At 51.3% G+C, this 12,599-nt stretch overlaps 1 protein-coding gene across 1 annotated transcript in view; it reads right to left on the reverse strand.

Moving 5' to 3' along the window:
- Positions 1-396: 396 nt before the first annotated feature.
- The window catches only part of LOC140133885 (transmembrane inner ear expressed protein-like), a 55,743-nt gene continuing 43,540 nt past the window's right edge, over positions 397-12,599 (reverse strand). Inside the window, exon 4 of the mRNA XM_072154563.1 lies at positions 397-1,109. Coding sequence (XP_072010664.1) covers positions 667-1,109 — 443 coding nt within the window. The 3' untranslated portion in view covers positions 397-666. The remainder of the gene's footprint in view (positions 1,110-12,599) is intronic.

Raw genomic sequence — 12,599 nt, forward strand, 5'->3', positions numbered from 1 at the left:
TTTTCTGACGGCATAACCCCCCGATTTCTGTTGCATGAAAGCCGGCGCCGATGCGCCACAATCCGATCACGTGCGTCAAAAACCCGGGGGAAATTAAGGACAAATCAGAAAAATTCAGGAAATGCGCCTGACGGACCCTTAGTAAGTGTGCCCCATAGTGTGATGTCCCCATCTACTGCCCGTTGTCATTTTGTCAGACCACTTGGAGGCTACCGGGGTCTATTTCCCAGAGCTTGATGGAGCGTGAACATCCAGAAACATTTAACCTGGTGCCTCCAAGGATCCCCAGAGTAGGTGCCACCTCTGTGCCCCATATGGGTGTGGTCATACAGATATGGATGGTCGTGTAGACAGAAATCAGCTCTAGAACTATATTCTGGATTACAGAACCTTCTACAAATCATCTTCCCTAAAAATCCCAAGACAGAAGCCTCCGTCCCTGGTCGCTAATTTTGCACATTATGAGTGATTCTTGGCGACGCAGTCGTTGACAATTCAAGGCTGAAAAGATTTTCACCCTTCATCTTCATTTTCTTAAATTTACAGTACAAAAAATATTTCACCCTTTGGCCAAATAACTCAAAGTTATTATCTAGAAGATAAATACTGGGTAGAGAACATGGAGTCCGGACGCTCACTTGGCAGCAGAGTTTAGGGTCGTAGTCCTTACTTTTTTGCAGGTGGTTTCTTCAATTCTCCCCCCTTACCTCCAGATTTGGCATCTCCTCCCCCTTTACCACCAGCTTTGGTGTCTCCTCCCCCTTTGCCACCGGCTTTGGAGTCTCCTCCCCCCTTGCCACCGGCTTTGGAGTCTCCTCCCCCCTTGCCACCGGCTTTGGAGTCTCCTCCCCCTTTGCCACCCGCTTTGGAGTCTCCTCCCCCCTTAGCACCAGAGTCTTTCCCGCTCTTCTTGTCAGCTCCTCCCTTGTCTCCTTCCTTCTTCTTTCCGCCATCTTTGTCCTCCTTCCCTTCTCCTTTGTTCTTTCCGTCTTTTGCTTCTTCCTTTCCTTTCTCTCCTTCTTTCTTCTTGCCTCCCTTCTTGGAATCTTCAGCGTCTACTTTCCCAGACACTGTGGCTACTTCTTCCTTCTTTGGCTCTTTCTTTGGAGCTGGAGAAACATGAAACAAAATTGTATTGTTAGACGAAAGGAAAGAGAAGAATTTACAAAGAATCAAAAATTTACAAGCAAGAAATATAATATAAACAATGTTTATCGTACATTTTATTTACTGGGGAACCCCCCAACAATGAATCAGAAACAGGGAGACCCCAGGTAGCAGACCAGGGACAAGGGAGACCCCAGGTAGCAGACCAGGGACAAGGGAGACCCCAGGTACCAGACCAGGGACAATGGAGACCCCAGGTACCAGACCAGGGACAATGGAGACCCCAGGTACCAGACCAGGGACAATGGAGACCCCAGGTACCAGACCAGGGACAATGGAGACCCCAGGTACCAGACCAGGGACAATGGAGACCCCAGGTACCAGACCAGGGACAATGGAGACCCCAGTTACCAGACCAGGGACAAGGGAGACCCCAGGTACCAGACCAGGGACAAGGGAGACCCCAGGTACCAGACCAGGGACAAGGGAGACCCCAGGTACCAGACCAGGGACAAGGGAGACCCCAGGTACCAGACCAGGGACAAGGGAGACCCCAGGTACCAGACCAGGGACAAGGGAGACCCCAGGTACCAGACCAGGGACAATGGAGACCCCAGGTACCAGACCAGGGACAAGGGAGACCCCAGGTACCAGACCAGGGACAAGGGAGACCCCAGGTACCAGACCAGGGACAATGGAGACCCCAGGTACCAGACCAGGGACAAGGGAGACCCCAGGTACCAGACCAGGGACAAGGGAGACCCCAGGTACCAGACCAGGGACAAGGGAGACCCCAGGTACCAGACCAGGGACAATGGAGACTCCAGGTACCACACTAGGGACAAGGGAGACCCCAGGTACCAGACCAGGGACAAGGGAGACCCCAGGTACCAGACCAGGGACAATGGAGACCCCAGGTACCACACTAGGGACAAGGGAGACCCCGGGGCACAAGATACAGGGACAAGGGAGACCCCAGGTAACAGACCAGGGACAATGGAGACCCCAGGTACCAGAGCAGGGACAATGGAGACCCCAGGTACCAGACCAGGGACAAGGGAGACCCCAGGTACCAGACCAGGGACAAAGTAGACCCCGGGGCACAAGATACAGGATGGGGGAGGTTTCAAAATGCGACCTAAAGCATCCTGGGACATCAACTCAGATATTGTGACCACGTTCTTCCACTTGTTGTGCTCAGATGTCGGCTGCTATTTTCTTGAATGGCCCCAGAAACAGAACCTGCAGGGGCCACACATCCCAGATATTGTACCATACACAGTATCACAGGGTCTAGTAGTGTATTCATAATACTACCACACAGTATATAGTACCTGTATTCTCCATACAATGTCTGATAATACTTCCATATAGTACCTGTATTCTCCATACAATGTCTGATAATACTTCCATATAGTACCTGTATTCTCCATACAATGTCTGATAATACTTCCATATAGTACCTGTATTCTCCATACTATGTCTGATAATACTTCCATATAGTACCTGTATTCTCCATACAATGTCTGATAATACTTCCATATAGTACCTGTACACCTCCACCACCCCGAATGTCATAAGATCTGATGAATATAACACACCCGCAGGACGTCCGCTGACCGCAGGGGAGTATTTTTAGGTTGAGATTTGCTTATTTTTCTTTATAAACTAATTTAATGAATCTTGGCCCTAAACCAGACATTTCGCGGCACATCTGTCAGCGAGACATATCCAGAGGCCGAATAGACACGGAATACACCCAAAAATAAACATTCAGGAGTCTACACAGGGGGGTCCATGTGCAACAGCCCGGCCAATACACAGGCAGCCTGGTAGTTGCGAATAGCGCCCTCTCCAGCTCAGGAGCTGTTAGGGGGAGTCGTGAGCCCTCTATGAAGGTTCTAGAACCTGGTCCTTATGTAATAGCAGCTGTAGGTCCTACCTGGAAAGGCAATAGTTAAATGGGTGCAAGATGTTATCCAATTATGTGGCTGGATTGTAAACGGGAGTGTGATTGGAGAGGAGCTATCACCTGACCATGGGGAGTATAAAACTCCTGTGCTGGGGGAGCTCATGGTCTTGGTCCAGTCTGCAGAGTCTGAGTGAACAGAGGGTCAGTGTGTAGCGCACCTTCAGTGCTGTCACAGAACCCAATCCCAGGAACTGAGTCAGGAGATTCTAACCCAGATCTGCAGCTTCCACAGTCTGGACACAGCTCCATCTCCATTATCCCAGCATCTACTACCAGGCTGGTGTCTTATTCCTGAGGACCCTCTCCATGACCTCTCCAGTACCGGAATCTGCTGTTAACCGTTTAGGCCCGTTGCCTGCTACCTGTTGTTCAAGAACCGTGAGTTGAGTTGCACAATGTTGCCTCTGATCCCTGGATACACAGGGATTACCCGCAGGGTAATGGACTCTGTGAGAAAATTAACCAGATCCTCATTAACATTCTGAGAACTCTGACCCCTGCAAAAACAGCTGACTGGCCAAGCTTCTACCGGAGCTAGTATACCTGTACTATAATACCACCCATTGCTCCACCGGATACATTCCCTATTACCTAATGTTCGGGAGACATGGCCATCTCCCCGCAGATATGGTATTGGACCTGGAAGCCCCTGATTCCCAATCTCTGCTTCCCCAGACTGATTGGGTCCAGGAACACCAGAGGCGCCTGGTGGATGCCAGGGAAATTGTGGATCTACGGGTAGAGGAGGCCCGAGACAAAATAAAGAGAGACTTTGACCACCATGCCTGTGCAGAGCCTCTTGCCCCTGGGGAACAAGTGTGGCTACAGAACAAACATCCCACCAGTAAGCTAGATGGGTGTTGGGAGCGTGAGCCATACCTAGTTAGGGACAGTCTCTCACCTGAAGTCTACGAGATTTCAAGCTGAGACCGTCCAATACTCCGGGTATACAGGAATCGCCTGAAGAGATGTCTTTGATCCCTAACCCCCGTGTCAAGTCCTCCTACCCCAACAACCAGTCCAAGAGACCCTCTGTGTTCGTCAACGCCAGTTTTATTGACCTTGTTATCATGGGTGTTCCCGCGACCCATATCACGGGTCGTGGGCTCACCTGTGCCCGTCAGTTCCTGCTGGTGCAGCGCCCACGCTGCTTTCCTGTCCACGCTCCAGATTCCCCTCCTCGGCACGTGCGCACGCACCCCCTTCTCCTAGGGCGGGTTTCTGGAAATCTAAAAGGGCCAGCGCACTGCTAATTGCTGCTGGCCATTTCCCAGAAGGCTGTTTGAACCTGCCTCTATCTTCATACCTTGCCAGATCTTCGTGCCTTATGCTTTGGAGAAAGCTTTGTCTGATGCCCTGCACTATTATTGTGATTTCCTGTTGTGACACCGGTTCCATTCCTGATTACGCTCCTCACTGCTGCTTGGCTTGACCTATTGCTATGTTCCCAACTCTGATCCCATGCTGCCCATCCTTACCTCCTGCCTTTCCCCCGACTACAAGATTGCCTGCCTGTACCTCGACCTCGGCTGCCACCATGGACAAGTCACGCCTGTGTAACGACCTGGTGGCACCATGCCGCAGCAAGTCCATCCTGCTTTGCGGCGGGCTCTGGTGAAGACTGGGTGCCACTAGATTCCGGTCCCAGGTGTTGGCTTGTGTCATCATCCGCGGTGGTTCAGAGGATCCACCACTCCCGATCCCGGCTATGGATCCCGCTGAGGTTCCACTACCTTTTCAGTCCGATCTTACCACCATCATGGTCCAGCAGTCCCAGCAGATTGTTGCGCTAGGTGAAGGTGAAAAGCTAGGACAAGTCACCGCCATGTTACAGCTACAATTCAGCCACAGCGTCAAGCTCCTCCTGCGGCTTCTCCTGCTGCTCGGGTTAGCCTGCCTGCAGTTGAACCTAGACTACAACTATCTATGCCCAAGAAGTATGATGGGGATCCCAAACTGTGCAGGGGTTCGATCACCCAGTGCTCCCTGTACATTGAACTCATGCCATCTCAATTTGTCATGGAGCGATCCAAGGTGACATTTATCATCAGTCTCCTCTGAGAAAGCCCTGGCCTGGGCTACGCCTCTTTAGGACAGAAACGATCCGGTCATGACTACTCACACGGCATTTCTGCGGAATTCCGGTCCATGTTCGAAGAACCAGCACGGGCCTCCTCTGCATATTCAGCTGCGCAGGAAAACTCGTCTGCCTTGGAACTCTCCTGGAATGATGCGGCCCTGTCCACAACATTCAAAAAGGGACTCTCTTCTCACGTTAAGGACGCTTTGACCGCTTGTGACCTGCCCTCTTCCCTGAGTGGTCTCATCACCCTAGCCACCTGGATTGACATGCAGTTTATGGAGTTTGCCTAAGAGTTACGCCACGAGCAACCCCAAGTCCATCCACGACGTCTACCTCACCTGGCTCCAGCCTCTGGCCATACCATCTGCAGACGAGCCTATGCAGGTGGACACAGCCAGACTTTTCTCCCAGGAGCGTTTCAGAAGACGTCAGGGGGACCCCTGTCTGTTTTGTTCCAGTCCTGAGCACTTCATTAGTTCTTGTCCTGTCCATCCCCAACGTCGGGGGAAATGCCAGCACCTAGGGTTCTAGGGAGAAGCGTCCCTAGGTGTAAGCAAAGCTTCTCCACACCTGACTATTCATGTGCTTCTCAGCATTGGCACCTGCAACCAGATCCAGATCTCTGCTTTCTTGGACTCCGGTTCTTCAGGGAACTTCGTGGATGCCACTTTGGTCTTCCGGCATCACATCCCTGTGGTCCTTCTCGAGAAGCCTCGTGTCATCACATCGGTCAGCGGACAAATCCTCTCCGAGCACCAAGCCAAATTCCCTGCAGGTCGGTGTTTTGCATAAGGAGAGACTGTCATTCTACGTGCTGCCATGCTCTACCTCGTCTCTCCGGTCTTCCGGTGCTGCAGCTCCATGCACCTGTTCTCAACTGGATGACGGGGGAAGTTTTTCATTGGAGTCCAGAGTGTCAGTCTCGCAGCTTGGTGGCGTCTCTACCAGTGATTCCCAAGTCTTTGGATGGCCTACCAATGTGTTACCAGGACTTTGCCGACGTTTTCTCCAAGAAGCAGGCAGAGACATTGCCGCCACATCGTCCATACGACTGCCCTATAGAGCTGATGCTGGGTACCTCTCCTCCCCGGGGTTGGGTGCGCCCTCTCTCCATACCCAAGACCGCTGCCATGTCAGAGTATGTTAAAGAAAACCTGCAGAGAGGGTTTATATGTAAGTCCTCCTCTCCAGCTGGTGCAGGGTTCCTTTTTGTGACCAAGAAGGATGGCTCCTTGCGTCCTTGCATTGATTATCGCGGACTTAACAAGATCACAGTTAAGAACCGCTACCCTCTGCAGTTGATCACAGAGCTGTTTGACCGCCTGCGTGGTTCCAAGATTTTCTCCAAGCTGGACCTTCGTGGGGCCTACAACCTCACCCGGATCAGCAAGGGTGACAAAACGGAAGACAGCATTTAACACCCGAGATGGACATTTCTAATATCTTGTGATGCCATTGGACATTGTAATGCTCCAGCTGTCCTCCAGGAATTCATCAATGACATCTTAAATGATCTGCTGTATACTTGTGTCGTGGTTTATCTAGACGACATTTTGGTGTTCTCCCCAGACCTTGAGACCCACCAGTCTCACATACGGCAAGTTCTTGTTCGCCTACGGGCTAATCGTCTCTACACCAAGCTGGAGAAGTGTCAGTTCCACCAACAAAGCCTTCCTTTCCTCAGTTACATAATTTCCGACAAAGGTCTCCAAATGGATCGTGCTAAACTGTCTGCAATTCTGCCGCGTCCAGAAGGTCTACGAGCCATCCAGAGGTTCCTCAGCTTCGCAAACTATTACCGGCAGTTTATTCCACATAACTCTACTGTGGTGTTTCCCATCATGGCGCTCAACCAAGAAGGGGGCCAATCCACGCCTGAAGAGGCCTTCTCAAAGTTAAAGTCTGCCTTTGCCTTGGCTCCTGTTCTCACTAGACCTGACGCAGAGAAGCCCTTTCTTCATGAGGTGGATGCATCCTCCATAGGTGCTGGGGCGGTGCTCACCCAGAAAGGGCCTGAGGGCTGAACACTCACGTGTTTCTTTTCTTAAACTTTTTCTCCCACAGAGAGAAATTACTCTATTGGGGATAGAGAACATTTAGCCATCAGACTTGCCCTGGAAGAATGACAATATTTTTTTGGAGGGAGCTCGCCATCCGCTCTGCGTATATACAGATCATTAAAATCTCTTGTATCTCCAGACAGCACAACATCTTAATCTCAGGCAAGCCCGCTGTTCACTTTTCTTCCCACGCTTCAATTTGTTAATCCATTCTTGACCTGCAGAAAATAATGAGCCTACAATGTAGTTGGAGAAGAGCCAGTTCCTTAGTATATTATCTCTCTGGAACAATTGGTTGTAGCCACTCCGGTGGATCTTCGGCAGCTTCCACCTGGCAAGACGTATGTCCGACCTGCACTGCGGAAGAGGTTTTTGTCTTAGGGACATTCTTCGCGCCAGGTTGGGCACCCTGGGGTGCAATGCTCCATGGCCCTCATCTCTCACTACTACAGGTGGCCTGACTTGGTCAAAGATGTTCGGGATATTGTGGGATCCTGCACTTCCTGTGCCAGTAATAAGCCTTCCCACCTGAAACCGGCTATTCTCTTGCTTCCGTTACCAATATCCAGTGTCCGAGGTCACACGTGGCTATGGACTTTGTCACAGACCTTCCACCTTCCTCTGACAATACCGTCATCTTGGCGGTGACGGACCGGTTTTCTAAGATGTCCCATTTTGTCCCTCTTCCAGGTCTTCCGTCTGCTCCATGCCTTGCCAGCTTGTTCTTTCAACATATCTTCCGGCAGCATGGTCTCCCTCTGCACATTGTGTCTGATCGAGGGGTTCAATATGTGTCTAAGTTCTGGAGATCCCTCTGCAACCAGCTCCAGGTAAAATTGGACTTTTCCTCTGCCTATCACCCATAGTCTAATGGTCAGGTGGAGAGAGTGAACCAGACTCTGGGCTGCTATCCTGGTCATTTTGTTTCCTCCCGTCAAGAGGAATAGTCCACTCTGTTGCCATAGTGTTCCTATAACTCCCTGGATCCTGCATCTGCCGGCTCTGCACCATGTTTTATCAATTATGGACTGCATCCATGCCCTCCTCTTCCAATGCCTGTGTCCTTGGACCTTCCTGCTGTTGAGGAATTGGTACGAGATCTGAAGTCCATCTGGGAGCAGACTCGCCTTTCCTTGTTACAGGCTTCTGCCCGAACCAAGCTCCAGGCTGACAAGAGACGTAGGCCCCCTCCTGTCTTCTCTCCTGGTGACAAGGTCTGGTTGTCCTCCAGCTACATCTGGCTGAAGATTCCTGGGTACAAGCTTAGTCCACGATTCCTGGGTCCTTTCGAGGTTCTGACTTGCATCAATCCTGAGTCCTACAAGCTGCGCCTTCCTCCCACCATGCGCATCCCGAACTCCTTCCATGTCTCCCTGCTCAAGCCTGTCATCCTGAACCACTTCTCCCCCTCCTGTTCCTGTGGCTGACTCCACCGACACCCATGAGGTAAAGGGGATCTGGAGGAGAGATCTTGGGAGCCTGAGAATATCCTGGACCATGATCTCCTGCAGAGATTTATCCAGCCCAAGAAGAAGGGGAGGCTGAAGGGGGGGTACTGTCACGGGTCCTCCCGTGACCCATATCGCGGGTTGCGGTCTCACCCGTGCCCCTCGGTACTCGCTAGTGCACTGCTTACCTGTCCCTGCTCTGGATTCCCAGCCTCGCCCTGTGAGCACGCGTCCCCTTCTCTTAGGCTTCAGGAAATTTAAAGGATCAGCGCACCGTTAATTGGCGCTGGCCATTTCCCAGAAGGCTACTTAAACCTGCCTCTCCCATCACACCATGTCAAATCTTCGTGCTTTGTGTCTTTGTGATTTCCTGTTGTGACCCGTTCCTGCTTCTGCTGCCTGCCTTGACCTCGAGGTACAGGAATGGCAGGCAAAGTCATACCTGTGGAATCACCTGATGGTACCACGCCGCAGCAAGACCATCCAGCTTTGCGGCGGCTCTGGTGAAGACTGTGTGCCACTTAAATTCTGGTCCCAGGTGTTTGCTTGTGTCATCGTCCGCGGTGGTTCAGAGGGTCCACTTCCTCCGCTCCTGACACTCGTGACTGTCTCGAACCCAGTGAGCGCTACTCCAGAGAAGACGCCATTCCTGCAGCATTCCCTGGTACTGCTGCCCTTGGACCTGGGTCCTGAACCTGTTGCTTCATCGCACCTGAGGCACCTGCGACTCCATCATCAGTGCCTGACTCAGAGGATGATGACAACGAGGCCGTGATCATTTCCCAACAGGTACTCTGGAGGTCTCAATGGGGGACAAGAGGGAAGACTTCTGCAGGAGTACCAGCTGTCCCAGCGCGGGGGACATAACCCCAAACAGGTACATTTCTCAGACCCTGAGGTCCTCACCCCTATGGCTGACTCAGACAGTGAGTAGTAGTTCCCTGATGGGCTGAAGCTTACTTCATTGTATATATTTTTCTTTATTTTTCTACTCCCAGTTTGGCTGTGCCCATTTCCCCTCCCAAAGCCAGAGACTCTCCTAGGACTCTGCAGTTATTTATTAAAGTCAGAAACTTTCCTGAACTTTCCCCCAGTTGAGCTATGATAGCACCCACCTCTGCTGACGCAGGAGGACTGTGTCCCTCATCTGAGGAGGAGGCCCTAAGTTTTTATTGCCCTGCATTTTCCTACATCAAGGACTGTGCCCAGAGAATGGGCTCTACCAACAAGAGTTCTGAGAGACTTATGGTCGGTTACCCCAAGGAAAAAGTTTATTCTATTTGCACTTAATGCCTTTCTTTCTAGGAAATGGACATTCTGTTTGCATTTTTTGCTTTTTCTCCCACAGGAAGATGGACATTACTATCTTTCTGCCAGGGGTCGCCACGCTGCTTCAAGTAGTGTTATGTAATGTTTTAAAGCCAATGTGACTATTGTTTTTGCACAACCATAGTAGTAATACTTTACATAGGTTTGCATATAACCTTTTCTTTATGCTTTGCAGGTATGTAGCCAAGACTGTGTCGAACGCCTAAAACCTGAGCTCAGTAATTGTGTGGCCTCTGTAAACCGCGGGTCCTTAGGGGACCGGGGGTGTTTAAATAGTGACACCTACACACATACACATAAATAGTGACACATACACTGGGGTAAGACCGTCAGACGGCAGGTAAACCGTATGTTCTATACGTATCATTCATGTTTATGATGAAGCCACCTAAGTGAAGAGTTTCTGAACAAATGTTCAGGCCTTGGTGCAGGGAGTGGATTCCAGGACCTTTCCAGAAACAGTTGATTTAAGGGCGTTAGTTACCAACTGTACCGTCCTCATTTATGTTCCCAGTCCGACACCAACCCCAGTGCCTATAGCCAGGACCGTGGGCGGTTTGTCTCCCATGCACTGCACATATCCAGCACTTACCCTAGAGTGCCCTTTACCATCCGCACCCCTACATGCTGTAGTGTGCACGGACCATCTGGGGGCCATATACTGCTGGCCAGCTTTGGTTTTCCTGCCCATCCAGTCCATAGCCGAGCCGTGGGCGGCTCTTTCAATTACCTCGGGGGCACTCAACTCCCCGGCCAATACATAGGCAGGCTGGTAGATGCGAATAGCGCCCTCTCCAGGTCAGGAGCTGTTAGGGGGAGTCACGAGCCCTCTATGAAGGTTCTAGAACCTGGTCCTTATGTAATAGTAGCTGTAGGTCCTACCTGGAAAGGCAATAGCTAAATGGTCATAAGATGTTATCCAATCAGTTGGCTGTATTGTAAACTGGAGTGTGATTGGAGAGGAGCCACCACCTGACCAGGGGGGGGGGGGGGTATAAAACCCCTGTGCAGGGGGAGCACATGGTCTGAGTGAAGAGAGAGACAGTGTTCAGTACACCTTGAGTAATGACACAGAAACCAATCCCAGGACCAGAGTCAGGAAACTCTAATCCAGAGCTGCAGCTTCCACAGTGTGAACACAGCTCCATCCCAGCACCTACTACCAGGCTGGTGCACTATTCCTGACCCTCTCCACGACCACTCCAGTACCAGAATCTGCTGTTGACCGTTTTGACCCGTTGCCTGTTACCGGTTGTTCAATAAAGAACTGTGAGTTATTTTGCACAATGTTGTCTCAGTCTGATCCCTGGATATGGCTGTTACCACCACGGGCTCCCCCATCCATTACCCAGGGACTTATCTTACAGACACTCAGGGGTTGCCCCAGGGAGATCCAGTACCATAGCCTCTCCCTCCATATGTCTTGCACACATCACCTGCTGGAGAGCTGCCAGGCTGTAGAACAGTCCTCCGCTCCCCACACCAAGCACCGGGACACCAGCGCGCCCTAGGCCGCAACTGCCTGCCACTCCGGTATTCTGGGCCCTGGCTGTCTCCAGGCCCCAAGAAAAGGCCCCGGTAGGGGATGTTGCACATGCAATGGTCCACGCCTGAAAATTCATGGCTATAGCTTCTCCAAACACTTTGCAGGCCTGTCCTCACACTGCTGTGCTCTGTGCTCCCTGCAGCCAGTGTTATGTATCGTCTCTGGAGAGATGTGTAATCAGACCTCACACTGCTGTGCTCTGTGCTCTCTGCAGCCAGTGTTATGTATCGTCTCTGGAGAGATGTGTAATCAGACCTCACACTGCTGTGCTCTGTGCTCTCTGCAGCCAGTGTTATGTACTGTCCCTGGAGAGATGTGTAATCAGACCTCACACTGCTGTGCTCTGTGCTCTCTGCAGCCAGTGTTATGTATTGTCCCTGGAGAGATGTGTAATCAGACCTCACACTGCTGTGCTCTGTGCTCTCTGCAGCCAGTGTTATGTATTGTCCCTGGAGAGATGTGTAATCAGACCTCACACTGCTGTGCTCTGTGCTCTCTGCAGCCAGTGTTATGTATTGTCCCTGGAGATATGTGTAATCAGACCTCACACTGCTGTGCTCTGTGCTCTCTGCAGCCAGTGTTATGTATTGTCCCTGGAGATATGTGTAATCAGACCTCACACTGCTGTGCTCTGTGCTCTCTGCAGCCAGTGTTATGTATTGTCCCTGGAGAGATGTGTAATCAGACCTCACACTGCTGTGCTCTGTGCTCTCTGCAGCCAGTGTTATGTATTGTCCCTGGAGAGATGTGTAATCAGACCTCACACTGCTGTGCTCTGTGCTCTCTGCAGCCAGTGTTATGTATTGTCCCTGGAGAGATGTGTAATCAGACCTCACACTGCTGTGCTCTGTGCTCTCTGCAGCCAGTGTTATGTATTGTCCCTGGAGATATGTGTAATCAGACCTCACACTGCTGTGCTCTGTGCTCTCTGCAGCCAGTGTTATGTATTGTCCCTGGAGAGATGTGTAATCACACCTCACACTGCTGTGCTCTGTGCTCTCTGCAGCCAGTGTTATGTATTGTCCCTGGAGAGATGTGTAATCACACCTCACAC

The sequence above is a fragment of the Engystomops pustulosus genome, chromosome 5, assembly GCF_040894005.1.
Source record: "Engystomops pustulosus chromosome 5, aEngPut4.maternal, whole genome shotgun sequence".
Classification (NCBI taxonomy): domain Eukaryota; kingdom Metazoa; phylum Chordata; class Amphibia; order Anura; family Leptodactylidae; genus Engystomops; species Engystomops pustulosus.